At 34.2% G+C, this 14,724-nt stretch overlaps 1 protein-coding gene across 1 annotated transcript in view; it reads left to right on the top strand.

Annotated features, from left to right (window-relative positions):
- The window catches only part of ATP9B (ATPase phospholipid transporting 9B (putative)), a 172,587-nt gene that overhangs the window by 115,063 nt on the left and 42,800 nt on the right, over nt 1-14,724 (top strand). The window contains exons 14-15 of the mRNA XM_063299021.1: nt 9,347-9,459; nt 12,817-13,065. Coding sequence (XP_063155091.1) covers nt 9,347-9,459; nt 12,817-13,065 — 362 coding nt within the window. The remainder of the gene's footprint in view (nt 1-9,346; nt 9,460-12,816; nt 13,066-14,724) is intronic.

Raw genomic sequence — 14,724 nt, 5'->3', positions numbered from 1 at the left:
TTTAGGACTCACATTTTAATTATAGCATCCATTACCCAAAGTGCCAGGTTGTTTGGACTTGAATCACATATAAGTTTGACAGAAAGGCGTCATCCATTATTGGGGGGAATGCTGTTTCCAGTGTTTTCCAAGGGCAGCTGAGCATGACATTTCAGTCTCTCTAGGGCATGAAAGTTCCTACAACAAAGAGAAAAAACAAAGATACTTGGCAATATTTATTTAATGTTTTTGACATCTAGAGTGTGATACTGCAACTTCCCTGCCCTTCCTGACAGCAACCATAGTATTCAATTATAACAAATAAAAACCATCTTCCAAGCACAGTTATTTACTAATGCATATGCGCGCATTTGAGTGCTGTAATTAACATTTTAGCGGCTGTGTGGACCAAATGAGATACTTAACACATGTAATAGTTGAACAGATGCATAGAGTAATGGAATTCATAATCTACTGGGGAAGCCCTGTAATAAGAAATAATGTGTTAACTCTGGAGGTTTGTGTTTAAAATATATCTACAGTTAACATATGTTAAGCATTGCATGGCAAAAACAGGAATGTCCTTTTATGAAATTAATGCAGATTGTAATTCAGATTGTTATTTGAGATATCCAAATAATAGTATTTTCTTCTAATTATCCATATTTTGGGATGACTTCATAATATCATCTTCTTCCCCATATACATAAGAGGTAAGTGGGAATCTGGGATAAGGCCTTCTTTGACATAGTACACTAGATGTAAAACTCTCCTAGAGGAGGTCTGACTGGGCCATTCTATTCTTTGTTTTATTTTTTTTAATTTATTTATTTATTTTCTATCCTGCCTTTATTATTTTTACAAATAACTCAAGGTGGTGAACATACCTAATACTCCTTCCTCCTCCTGTTTTCCCCACAACAACCCTGTGAGGTGAGTTGGGCTGAGAGAGAGGGACTGGCCCAAGGTCACCCAGCCGGCTTTCATGCCTAAGGCAGGACTAGAATTCACAGTCTCCTGGTTTCTAGCCCAGTGCCTTAACCACTAGACCAAACTGGCTCTTAATTTTAAGTTTAATTTTCTTTCTCATGGCTTCTGAGTGATTTTGAATACCTTAGACCTGCCCATTGTTATTAAATAGTTTTCTTTTTAATTTTGTTCAGTTTTCTGAAATTGTGCCCTAATTTTAAAGTTCTAAACTATTGAATAATGTTCATTCTTGGCCAAAGGAAAACTCAGAATTTTAAAAATAAATAAATGTATATCCAGGAAGAATATGCTGGTATGTTTTAATCCCCTGCAAGGGAGCACAGCTAAAAAACTTTTTAGCATATTACCTAGATCACAGAGTCAGGTTTCTTCTTTTATGCTAAACCATATTTTTGGTGAACTCTGGCATAGCTTATGATACAAACACCATCAGTCACTTTATCTGGCTCATCTTTCTTTAGTAATGAATAATGCTGCATGTGTTCCCATCTTCTTTATCATGTTTCCTCCAGTGAGCTCAGAATGTGGAAGATGTTAGAACATCTTCTGAGGAAGGTTCAGTATCCCCTGAGACAGAGACTTGAAATTCCAGTCCCTTGTAAGACTCTTTGGCTGATCACCATGACCCATAATTTCTCATTTCATGAGATATCTATGACCACATTAGGATGGATCTATCAATGTCAGCAGTATGGCCACATGAGGATCTTTTTTGTCTTCAACCCTCAAACTTATTAAAAAAAAATTAAAAGAGAGGCATGTTAGGAGTAAGATCTGTTGGCCCTTCCCTAAAATGCAATTCTTCCATATTGGTACACTGAAATGATACATGGGAGTCTTCTAGGTCTCATTAAAAATCCTTACAAATATTTATTAAAGATTCTTATACATATTGCATTCTCCATCTGGCTTCTGTTGAAGTGATGTTTCTTCATATGAATTGGATGAGTACTTATATTACCACATATGGAATGATTAAATGTAGTGCCAATGGACTTTGCAAGGAACTTCAATTTTTTTTATTTTCACTACAAATTACTGAGCCCATCTTCAGAGCTGGGAAGCTATAGCCCTAATCAGATAAAAAGCTGACTCAATATTACCTTTCAAATTAGGCATAACAAATTTCAGGCCTAATCTTAGGCTACCAGATTTCCTTATCAGGCCATAAAAATCTCAAGGAAACCTATAACATTCCTGAAATATTTCATCTTGTGGTATAAGAAAGAGTTCTCCACAAAAACTCCTTACCCTTCTTTTAGTATAGCAACCATGGATTTTGGAGAGTATCTATATTCCCTAGCTACTTTCAGTTTGCCATTCCATTCTAACTTTCATCAGGTCCAAGTCCTCTAACATCTCTATATTTTTTTCTTCTGTGTTTAATGATATAATTGTGGGCAAAACTATTTAATTCTATAGAGAACTTGTTTGATAAATAGCAGACTAGAAATCTCTCTTATTAAAGTTTCTGGAGTTTGCTACTTACTATAAACAACACTAAAACATTAGTAAAATTCTGAAAACTTGTTTTAAAATTAAGCAGAAAATTAAATTATAATAGTTTGTTTTGTCCGAGCATATGTGACAATAGAGCTCTATTTAGGAATCTACAAGCTGGTGTTTATAACTTTTCCTCTATGTTAAGAAAATCTACATACACGTGCCTCAAGGGGGCAAGGTATCAAAGGCCTCTTTTTGTCACCACAGCAACAGTGTTGTGAAATTACTCAGAGGAGTTTTTCTTCGCAGGCAAGCTATATTTTGTTACTTGTATTATCTAACAAAAGACTCCTGTTCTCTGATTTATTTTCGGTTTCTTTTACCAACTAAATTTATCACTGCTAGCAGTAGGGAAAATGTTTCAAATGCAGAACATTTTCTGCTCAAAACAGCTGGCTGAAGTCTGAAATGGGTTGTTCCAACCATTCTGGAAGTGCTTGAAACAGCTCTATTTCAGGTGCAATTCTGAGCTTGAAATGGCTCCTGATGGTTGGAGTGACCCCCTTTGAAATTGAAAGTACTGTTTCAAACTTGTAATGCAATGTTTCAGGCTCAAGTAACATTTCAGATTTATTTTGCAAATCCTTGATTTCTACCTTCCACCCTCCTTAATTTCTACCTTCCACCCTCCCACTAAGAAATGTTCGGCATTCACATCTGTTAGTAAAATTTGTTCTAAGATGTTTGTTTGTTTAAACAATTTAGAGGCTGCCCAACTCCCAGTGACTCCCAACGATATATGATGATGCCTTACACCTTAATTCTTAATGTTTGAATTGTTTAAAATTATGGCGTGTGCAAACTCTACATCTTTCAGTACATGATGACTTTTCAATAGCTTTCACTTCAGCTTGATGAGCTTGCAAATTATTTACTTTGCACTCTGACCCAGCACATGATATAACATACTAAATATTGCTTTCACTTTTAGTTAAGTCAAAACTTGCTTTTTTTTCTAGTTATTTTCTTTTATCCAATGGATGATAGCAAGTATACTTTCCATATTTGTTTTCTGGAGGTGTTAAATTTATCTGAGTAGGATACCATTTTTGTTAAGGTGACATTAAGATGGCCAGTGTATTTTTTCTTAACATTTATCCCACTGATTGTTGCTACCCTCAAGCTATGTTGCAAACTAGAGGAAATATTTCCTTGATGTTATTAACTTTTCATAAGGGAAATGGGTCCTTCTCTCTTTCTCTAGAGGAGTCTAGTTCCAGAACAGTATGTATAACATAAATATTTCCTTTTGTTCACCCTTCCACATTTTCCACATTTTATCCTTTTATATATGGAGAATATCATTTCATCTGTCTGTTGAAAACGTACTATAGGATTCTATATTGCTTAAAGTAATTAACCCAAGCACTACTGCTATGGGTTTGGTTCAGTCTGAGGACAATCTTAAATTCAGCAAAAGTAGGTGAAACATGAGCAACTGCAGCCCTTTAGATCTGTTTGGATTTCCAGCCGTAGGCATCCGTAGGAGGCAAGAGGGGCAAATGGCAAAATATGCATTGCAATGTCATTATGCAAATCACCTGACTGAAGTGGGTAAATTAGTAAAAAAGGCCAGGATTTGCATTGTGACATTACAACACACATTTGGGGTTTTTTTTCTGTCATTGAGATTTGTACAGATACCATGACTCCAGCTTCTGCTGACCTGTTTTGATCAGATACCCTACATGCAGATGCTAATGGGAACTCAAGTCCATCAAATTCTGTGATGTAAAAATGAGAACAGTGCAATCATAATAGTTTTTATTTTAACAAAATTATTTTCATTATTATCAAAATCCAAGTCAAGTTTTCATTGTGTCTTGACTACATCCTGTAACTGTCTCAAACTCAGGATAATTCCATTGATGGGCAAATAGCAGACTAAGGACAGAAAAATGAAGTCCTTCATATAAGAATTTATTAATCATTAATGGATCAGGTGAGGTCTGGAATACTGGTAAACCTTGGCTTAGTAAAAGCATTTTCATAATAATAAAAAGTGCATTTGTATAGTGTCTGAGCCTGCGATATGAGTTTTAGGAAGAGTACCATTTATTATTCTATTCAGATTGGTAACAATCTGTCCTGGTCACATTTAACTAGATTAGAAATTTATTCTTCTTACTACAATAAAGCTTCTACCAAATTCTTACTATACTAATATGTATACTTGCTTGGAGACCACAAAGAAAACAAATACTCATCTGTAACTTTTGTTTTCAAGTAGTTATGAAGTATATCCCTTCTTCCCTACTGCAGCTGCTCCATTTAATCTAAGTTGTTTCTGCAACCCAACCAGAAGAAATACTGCGTGGGTTGGAATTTGCCCTGCTCTTTGAGGCATAAACATGAGAAATATTTTTCCCCTTAAAGGTTTATACTGTTTTTTCCTAAAGCACAACAGTCCCTGAATGAATCCAGCCTCCAAAATGTTAACATTTGTGATAGGAAGGAAGAGGAAAAGATTCTGAGTTAAGACAGTTGGTACTTGGCACTGATGATTTAAAGAAGAAAGAAAGATTAGAGCAGAGTCAGCTCAGTTAACCCATCCATTCCCACTGACGAAAAGTGTGATGTGACTATTCTAGAATAGGGGGAACTAGATTAGGCAGTTGTGTTAGATTGTACTGTTGGATATCTATACCGTTTGTTTGGTCTTTTTCTTAATGATCTGTTTCAGTGAGTGTCAATATTTTATGTGAAATTAAATATTACTGTACTCAATCTGTTCTGCCCATTGATGCTTCTTTCTTTAAGCGTGATGTATCTCTGGGACCTATTTCCTGTTTCACCCGAACTCAGGGATAATTATGTCCAGTTAAAAGATTAACCCCAATTAAAACAGATGGTGGAACTGCTGTATCAGGAGGATATCCATGGGAACTTTGGGGTGGCATCTGGCCTGGGAAAAAAGTCTAGGTTTGCCAGAAACCAAAAAAAGAGGTGGCATGTGAGCCAGAGCTACTGTTTCACCCTTCTACAACCCTAAAATAATATTTTTTTCCTTTCGATTTAATCTAAAGTCCAACCTTGGTTTTTTTAACATTTTTTAAATATAAAGTTTGTTCCACTCAGAAATGCAGCCCATTTCTGAAGAGCGTGATTGAATTCAAGCACAATTTTTATTGTGCAATTTTTATTTTTAACCTGTAAAACTTCTTTCAGTTCTGAAATCTGCACACCCCTGCTTAAATCACCTAATGAGAAACTGTTTTCTAAGGAGGTTGGATTTACATGTTGTTAGAACAGGCCTATTTTATTGATGACTGAGACTGTTATGTTATAGAATGAGCTTAGGTGTGCACCCCGTCACTTCAGGAAGATTTATATGGATGTTATCCAGGTTTGTATGTATTCATTTCAGTGGGACAGTGCACAAAAGTGTACACAGATTCACAGCATAAATACCTCACTTAAATAAACTGCAGAAATCCTATTGACTGCTATATCGGGGAATGATTCACCCTGGTCCTGCTCTTTAGTATAATATACATTTGTCCATGTGTAAAAAGTTATGCTGAAGTTACACTAAAACTAATTTGGCCTGACAATTGTATGATAAATATTGAGCTAATCATAAAAACCAAGAGAACAGAATGCATTGAATGTAATTGGAAAGAAAGATTTAGCCTGTTATAAGTAAACCTAAAAAGCATGAATACAATCACCTTTGGATTCAAAAGTTAGATGTTAATTAAGGTAAACAATTTTAATATATAAACAGTTGTTAAAGTTATTCAAGGATTTGGCCTATTTGTACTATGTTATATTCAACTGATGGATAATGGAGGACATGAGATTAAATTTAAGTTTCTGGTCTACAAAAATAATCTATTTTTATGTATTAGATATTATAGCCATACTTGTATTAAAATGTTTCTCAGGGAAACATACTTATATATTTAATGGTAATAGGTTGGCACATTTAAAAATAGAAGGGGACTATAAAGATGATAGTACATTCTGGGGAGTGGTGAAATGAGACTAATTTCAATATCCCAATCGTCCAAAAAATAGGATTGTTTACCCTTTACTGAGCCTTAATTATTATGTATATAAACTTGCTTGACTGAATTAACAAATGAATCTGTCCATCTATGACTTCTGGCCTCTGCCTTATCATCACACCCTATATCACCCACTCTTCAATTAAAGCTTTCTTGGAGTCAAGGATGTCACTGTTGACAGTGGTGAACATAATGTCACTCCTTGACTGACACCCTATAGTTTCTTACTGATCGGAAGTGATCACTAAAAGCATACTATTTGGGTTGATTCTGAAATTCAAGGCTTGGTAACAATTAACAGGCTAAATTTGTTGAAATGGGAAGTAGTTATAATTTCCAGTAGCCTGCTAGAGATAGCATGCTGTCTGCTTTACCACATGGTGTTTTTAACATGTTTCCCCAAGTAGTAGTCCATTTTTTTCCCTAAAGGAACACAGTTCATAGCTAAAGAACTTCTTTCTGTAATTTTTATTAATATTCACATGACATGATTAACGATGACATTATTGAAAGGTTAGATGTCTGAATTCTGTGAAATGAGGTACATAAGCATGCTTAAACAAAAAATATGTATATGGGGTGGCATGGAAGGCAGCAGAAAGGAAGGAAATTTGTTGAAAAAAGATTCTATTACATCAGAAGCCCTTCCTTAGATAGAAGGAATGCTTGCCATCATGTTATGTTATGTATTGTCATGTCATGTCATATAATAATCTTACCCATTAAAACTTTGTGCCTTAACATTTTAATCACTGCAAATTCTTTCAATAAAATATTAGTACTATCTTGTGCTCCTTTGAGAAGGACTGGAATGTAAGTTCAGTAAACGAAGTAAAACTGTTCTACTTCCTTCTGTATAGATTGTCAATTAAACTGAAAGAAAGTTTAATTTATCATGAAAGTTAAAAAGTAAACAAAATAGATTCTTGAGCACTCAAGGATTACAATATTTTTAAAAAACTGAATGTTGTACTCCTGAAAATGTTTAGATCAGTTAATTGCTAATTTCATTAAATAACTATATATGTGTTTATCTCAACAGAGTAATAGTCTTCATCACTATTTTATTTTATTAGTAAATGTAATTTATTAATGGATTGTATTAAATCTATAAAATAAAATAATAATTATTTGAACCATGTTGAAAAAATGAGAAAAATTCATTTCAAATTCAATATATTCTTAGGGCAGCTATCCTTTCCTTTCCATGGTGTTATAACAAAGCTTTTATTTCAGTGAGAAAAAGAATTATTTGGCAAGGGAGGGAGAGAGTTCTGTGGTTGTTACTTCCAGAAGCTGATGAAATATATATGGAAAAATAGATTTTCAGCCAAAATATTCTAGTGGATATGGCTAAGATATTAGGGAATACTAGGATTCTGCATCTGATGGTTAGTACTCTTGCTGGCTAACATGAGGGTCAATATGCCTTTCAATGCTAATATTGGGAGCATAGAAGGTACAATTGTACAGATTTCCTACTATTTGTGAACTTCTTGTAGACTTCAGGTAACCCTAACCCTAATCAGTGGAGTACCAAAATAGTATTAGTAGCTATTACTTGGTCTGGTCTAGCATGCTGCTAGACATTCTTGGTCTGGTCTAGCATGCTGCTGCTTACATTCTTTATCAGGAAGGTTGTAGTAACAGAAACAAGAAAAAGAGTTGACCTAATTTGGTGGTGTTTTTTTCCCAGAGGGTTTTTTTCTATTTTTTTATTGAACTGTGATTGACAAACACTATCAAGTAATGGAATAATATAAATCAATGATGCATAGGAAAAAATTAGTAAATAAAAAAGAGCTGCTACACATACACATTCATGTTTACTGTATATCTGAAGTATTGCCAATAGTAGATCTTTTGCAATTAAGATAAAATATAAAGTCCATACAATTTGATAGAATTATGGTTTCTGCCTCTGATGCTTCATTATTTATGTATGATATTTTCTAACGTGGCAATTAAAGATGTGTTTTCAATCCACCCCTAAATTTTTAAATTATAACTGCCAAGATTAAGTAAATAATTAATTCCTTGTTTTTAAGCTTGAGGTTTGATCCCATGAATAACTGCAGTAACCACAACTCTGGGGAGTATTCAATTCTTTGTTTTGTAATGATGCTTATGTCACCAATTTTATGCCAAAAGAGGGTAACTTTGTCACATGACCACCACAAACGAAATAAAGATATGAAAAGCTGTTTCATTTATGGAAATTCAGAGTTAACAGGCACTCTTCTCCCAAATGGGTTGTTAATGTGGTTTTACTTTAGCATGTGTCATCAATAGTGTGTCAAGTTGGATACTGTTCCTGTGGCATTCTAGCAAGTAAAGATAGTAGCTCTGCAATCGTCTTTATTTACAAGAATGCCTCTGAGCCCCACATAAGCATTCATTATTCGGAAGTAAGTTTATGTGCAAAGGAAAAAAAGCAATGGTATGCTGGATTGGTAGGAAGAGAACAACCTGGGTGGGAGTAACTTTATAATCCTGGTGAGTGTTTTATGACTAGCCATGCTCACTATGGCAACCATTTGGGGATAACCCCATGATATACTTTCAAAACTTCCATGTCCTACCAGCCCAAAAGAGTGCTGTGCTATATTAGTATAGTACATATGGTCAGAGACGTACAGACCATTAGAGGTTGCTCTTTAGTTTAGCCATCTTGAGAATGCAAGGTTTGGTGCTATGACTCTAAAGCTGAATGTAATTCCACAATCTTCTTTTTCTATTTACCTGGATTAAGCAATGTATCTTGAATATAAAGTAGGTCAAATGGATTTATTATAACTTACAACACAAAGAATATTTTCATCATGAAACTTATAGTTTGCGTGTATTCGATGTTTGTACTGCAGGTACACTGACCCAGAATGAGATGATATTTAAGCGCCTCCACCTAGGTACTGTTTCATATGGAACAGACACAATGGATGAAATTCAAAATCATATTATCAATTCATATTCCCAGGTATTTAGTGTTTATTCTTACTTCCTTAATATGACTGATTTTTTTAAATAAAGCCCAATACAAGAAAAGCTAGAGCACTGTGAAATAATCACAGTGCTATTGGTATTTATTTATTTTGTAAATTAAATTTTTAGTTACATGATGAAAAATATTTCAAATCCATGTGAAATTACCTATATGAAGGAATTGATTTCGTAATGTATTTGTTCTCATAGGCAAAATTTCAGATTTGAATATTAAAGGATAAAAGAATAACAACAAAGTTTCCTCGGATACAATATCACTGCATAAGAATTACAAAATCCTTCTGTCTGTTTTTATTATAAAGATCTGCAAAGAGGCTATACCTCTTGAAAAACAGCTCAGTGGTGACAGCTCATGTGTTCTTGCTTCATCACATTTTTTGTCAGTCTGAACTGATACACTATTAGTCGAGGGTCATCAGATGGAGTTAATATGGTCAACTTTGCCCCTGGAGCATACAGTAGGATTCTTGCATTCCAGTGGCATGAAATCTTCATCAAGCCCTGCACGTGTATTTGTGTAACTCAAATGTCTACTGCTTGTCTGGAGTAGATAGAAGCCAAGCAACAGAGTGAAGCAGGTCAAAGGAGATTTCCCCAAATGAATGCATCATATCATATGGCAACCTGGATGGAGGTTATTCATTGTAAGAGCTGCTTCATCCCCATATTCTATGGGTCTACCACGTGCTACCATTTATCAAAGTATAGTAAATAACATTGCTTCAAGATACATTTTTCTTGAAATAAGTTATGTGTAAGTTTAAAACTACTTTGTAAAAGGTGTTAATATATTTTCAGCACAAATCTGATACATATTTAAATATATACCAACAAACAACAAATGCAGTATAGGAGATAAAGTATAGTTTATTGTATTTTCCCCTTCATGTTTGAATTGTGCCACATAGATCATTCCATGAATCCTTACAGCATCTTGTTAATTATACTAGTATTAATTCCATGATAAGATTAGTATATTTGGAAAAAGCTGATACATATGCAAAAACACTTGTTTCTTACATTTTATTCATAATAATACTGGTACACGTGGGAAAAAAACTAAGATACTGTATATCTTATGCAAAATACTGAATTCACTTTCAAAATATTTAAACTGAAGACCTCTCAGCTCATAGTCCATGATTTTCATCACCACAGTAATACAACAGCTACATTACCTCTTGTTTTGTGTATTTTACTGAGTTTCAGCTTCTAGATAAAAATACATACAAACATTGCCCAATGCACAACCTTATATATTACATAAGGATATTAATAAGCTAAAATTATGAAAAATAATTATAAATGGGTTGGTGGATGTGATCACCCTCTTACCTCACATGCAGTACAGCACATCCATATGTGAAAACCAGTTGCTTGTGTTGAGCTGTAATATGATTTGTAACACTTCTATATAATATTTTTCCCCATCTTGCTTGGATCACAATATATCAGTTACAGAACTCTGCAAGTTTAAGAGAAAAGGAAAAGCCACAATTAATGGAGAAATTGAGTATAAAGTCTGTTTAATTTACACAATACGTTCCCGTTATCTGTCATAAACCTAGAACTTTCAAATGAGGATAACACGACAGAGTGGAGAATCCAATATTCTTACTAAATACTAAAGCATTTTTAAAGGAGAAATAATTTTTTGCACTTAAGTAAATTATTTCATTAAGATTTTTCCCTCTGAATTCTAAATATCCCAATAATAAATTCATTTTTGCCACTTTAGGGAAAAATAATCTTCCATAAAAAATAAGTATCTGTTTAATAGTTGCTTCCAAAGATAACTGTTGTGCATTTATTTACTTAAGCAATGACTATTAATGCAGCCAGTTATACAATGGTTCTTGTGTGGTATTGATTTTTCCCCCTTGTTTGTGTTCAGTTTTATTAAGATGACAATAGTCAAGTAGGTCCCCTCTACTGAAGCACACAAATCTATTATAACCTGATTATATTTCCCCACTGGAAGCATTTTGTGATAGAGGGCATAATCTTTAATGGAATTTGTGTGAAATTAAATTATACAAGCATCAATAAACATAACATAATTCAGAAGGAGTAAATCTGCTTAATTTATTAATAGTTATAAGGGCATCAGTGTTAGTAAATTGCAGAGGCAAAGGTTTAAGCAATAGCTGAACAACAGTGCCAGATGATCAGAAAGTTAAACCTTTTATTAGATTACACTGTAATTTGATGGGTGAAATATTCACAGTTCCATGTTCAGTACATGGAGTCAAAAAGGCCTTGCTTGCCAAACAGGATTTCAGTGTTATTACCCTAGAAAAAAATCTAAAGGTAGTTTGATAATACTGGTGAGATTACGGATTGTTTTGCAGTGCTAACTCAATATAATTCTTTATAGTAACAGTAGCAACAACTATATTAGCATGTATTGTCTTGCCTTTTAATATACAGCTTTGTGAGTACTGTAAGCGCATTTTGTACTCCCAACAATTCTTATTTCTGTGAAGGCAATGAGATTTTTCTTTTGGTGAATTTTATGGATGAGGTAGAGGTGTGCCATTTCTGCTGAATCAAAGGTCACACCAAGCTTTGCATGGCATATTAAGAGTTCACACTCCAGACAAAGGGCCTATTTTACATAACGTTCAGGAATTTTTAGGGTAGAAGCATCTGCAAGGCACACATTTAGTCACCTAACTGCCATTCAAAATACAAAAAGGGACTGAATTTTTGAGCCCATTCACTTGTAAATTATCTAGGATCCCAAATAATGATATTTGTTGAGTGCAGGCAGAGGCAGTTTTTGCAACCCTGCTCTAAGGAATGGTTTCATTTTACTCATGCCTGACTCATCTCTGACAACTTGGCTTCCTGCTGTTCTTAGGAGTGGTGATGAGATATATCAGGAAAAGTAACATGGAAAGTTTCCCTTAAGAAAAACTCCAAATTATTCCAAAACTATTTTTACTTTAGAACAATTCACATACCTATTTCATGTGTTCACATAGCTTTCTGTCCAAATGGTAAAAAATATTGTCTTTCTCCAATCCATGTATATAAGGAAGCATATGACTTTATCATGTTTCTAATTCACACAGTCCTTCTCTCCAACAAAAGAAGGGAATGAGTAATATTTGTGTATGTCCATGTGAAAATTGGTCTGAGGTTATGAATTTCCTATAGAAAGTTAAGCTTAGCTATTAAAAAGAGGACTCATAATTAAAAAAGGGAACATTTAATGAAAAATCTTAAAATTAACCAAACATAGAACTTTATAATCCAGTTATTCCAGGATGAGGAGAAAGAAATTAGTATTTTTGTTTTATCTGAATATTCTATTTATATTTCAAAGATGCATACACAGTCTAGCGGAAACAGTACCAGCTCAACACCCTCCAGAAAGATGCAGTCCTCTGCACCTAAAGTTCGAAAAACGGTCAGCAATCGAATACATGAAGCAGTAAAAGCTATTGCATTGTGTCACAATGTTACACCTGTGTATGAATCCCGAACAGGAGTGACTGGAGAAACAGAATATGCAGAGGTAGATCAGGATTTCAGTGATGAAAATAGAACTTACCAAGCTTCAAGTCCTGATGAGGTAAGGCTGCCATAATTTAATTTGCACTATTGTCATATAAATGCAGCAACTGTTCCCAGAGTTTAGAAGAAGACAAGATTTTCTGATATGGCAGATTTAACAAATCATTTGGAGATGTGTTTTAATTTTTGGCAATACTGATCCTCAAAACATCAAGGCAATTGCATCTTCCTGAAGGTTCAGTGCAGCCATGTAAAGTGCATGCTTGTGCTTTCACATAAAAATTATTGTGCATGCTTGTGCTTTTACATAAGATTCTTCCACTGGAGCTGATTGTTTATTCACAAGGGATTATGCCAATTATATTTATTACATTTACTTGTGTATATTCCATTTATTTGATTTACAATTATTTGCCACTTCTCCTGTGGTATAAGCTCAGCTGTACCATATCCCAGGTATGTTTTAGGCATCTTTTTAAATACACCTTTTTATGCTGGGTTTCTCAAGCTATTAACTTTAGCAAAGTGAAAATGTTCTGATCCAAAGGTGGCCATTTCAGTGTCCCACGCTTGAAACAAATGTCATGATCTGAAAGTTTTGTTTGAACCGTGAAACAGTTCTGAGTATGAAGCAAAACATGGCTGTTTAAAGGCACTTACGAGTTTCAAACTGTAAGTGGGCTGTTGTTTTGCTACATGTATTTGGGACATTTTTTTTCAAAGTTTTCCTGTCTGGTTACCTTAGTGGCAGAGACAGGTCATGTCCCACTGCTCTTGATTATATTGGGCTGATGTGGGAATAGAGTTTGAGAGTTCTATGCTGTCTTTTAAAAATTGTGCTATGTGGAAGTTACAGCTCATGTGGGTAGATAGGTGTATGATAAATTTTGCTGTTCTTTAGAATTGTGGCTAATTTTGCTGAAGTTAATAAATGTGAAGACTATCAATACCCTCTTGAGTTTGGTTGGTTTCTTGAATTTTGGTGTATATGTGTATTCTATGCATGTCCACATAACTTGTTATAATTCTAATGTTATTAGTACAATTAAAAGTACCAGAAATCTTGGGAAATTTGTTTACTTTTTCCAGTCAGCAGCTATACCTTATGTGCAAATAAAAGCATCAGAAGAGAACAACGATTTTGCTATATATTTTTTCAGGCAGGGTTACCAAGAGAAAGAAAGAAAATCAGCCAAGTCAAGAAGGTTTTTTTTTTTAAAAAAAAAATTCAAAAAATTGAGAAAATCTTGTAGGGGACATACATTAATTGAAATGAATGCTAAAATGTTTTTATATTCTCTGATTATTTAATCAGATTGAAGAAACCTCTGTTTTTTTTTCTTTTCTGGGGGAACTTTTTTGATAATAGATGTTATTCTAAATGGATTTTTAGCTTTCAAGGCCATAGTTGTATTCCTACTGTTTCTTGTGGAGATTTATTTTAATGTTTTCAAAATCATGCTCTTGGCCATATTTTACACAATTTGAATGGTAGATAGCATGTAACAAAAACTACCACCCAGCTACTGTTATAGACCTGGGGTGGGAAAAAAGGAAGCAGCAGCTGATTCTGAGTTTCCATTGTTCTATATAGCCAGGACTCAAGTTTGTTCTAATTCTCAAGTTTGTTCTAACAGAAATAGAACACTGAATCCATTTTGGCGGGATATTTAAGCAGAACTGTTTTGTTCTAGAAGTGAACCAAAAGACATATTTT

The sequence above is a fragment of the Candoia aspera genome, chromosome 3 (assembly GCF_035149785.1).
Source record: "Candoia aspera isolate rCanAsp1 chromosome 3, rCanAsp1.hap2, whole genome shotgun sequence".
Lineage (NCBI taxonomy): Eukaryota > Metazoa > Chordata > Lepidosauria > Squamata > Boidae > Candoia > Candoia aspera.
The sequence above is the reverse complement of the archived record's forward strand: the minus strand, read 5'-3'. Positions and strand labels throughout refer to the sequence as shown.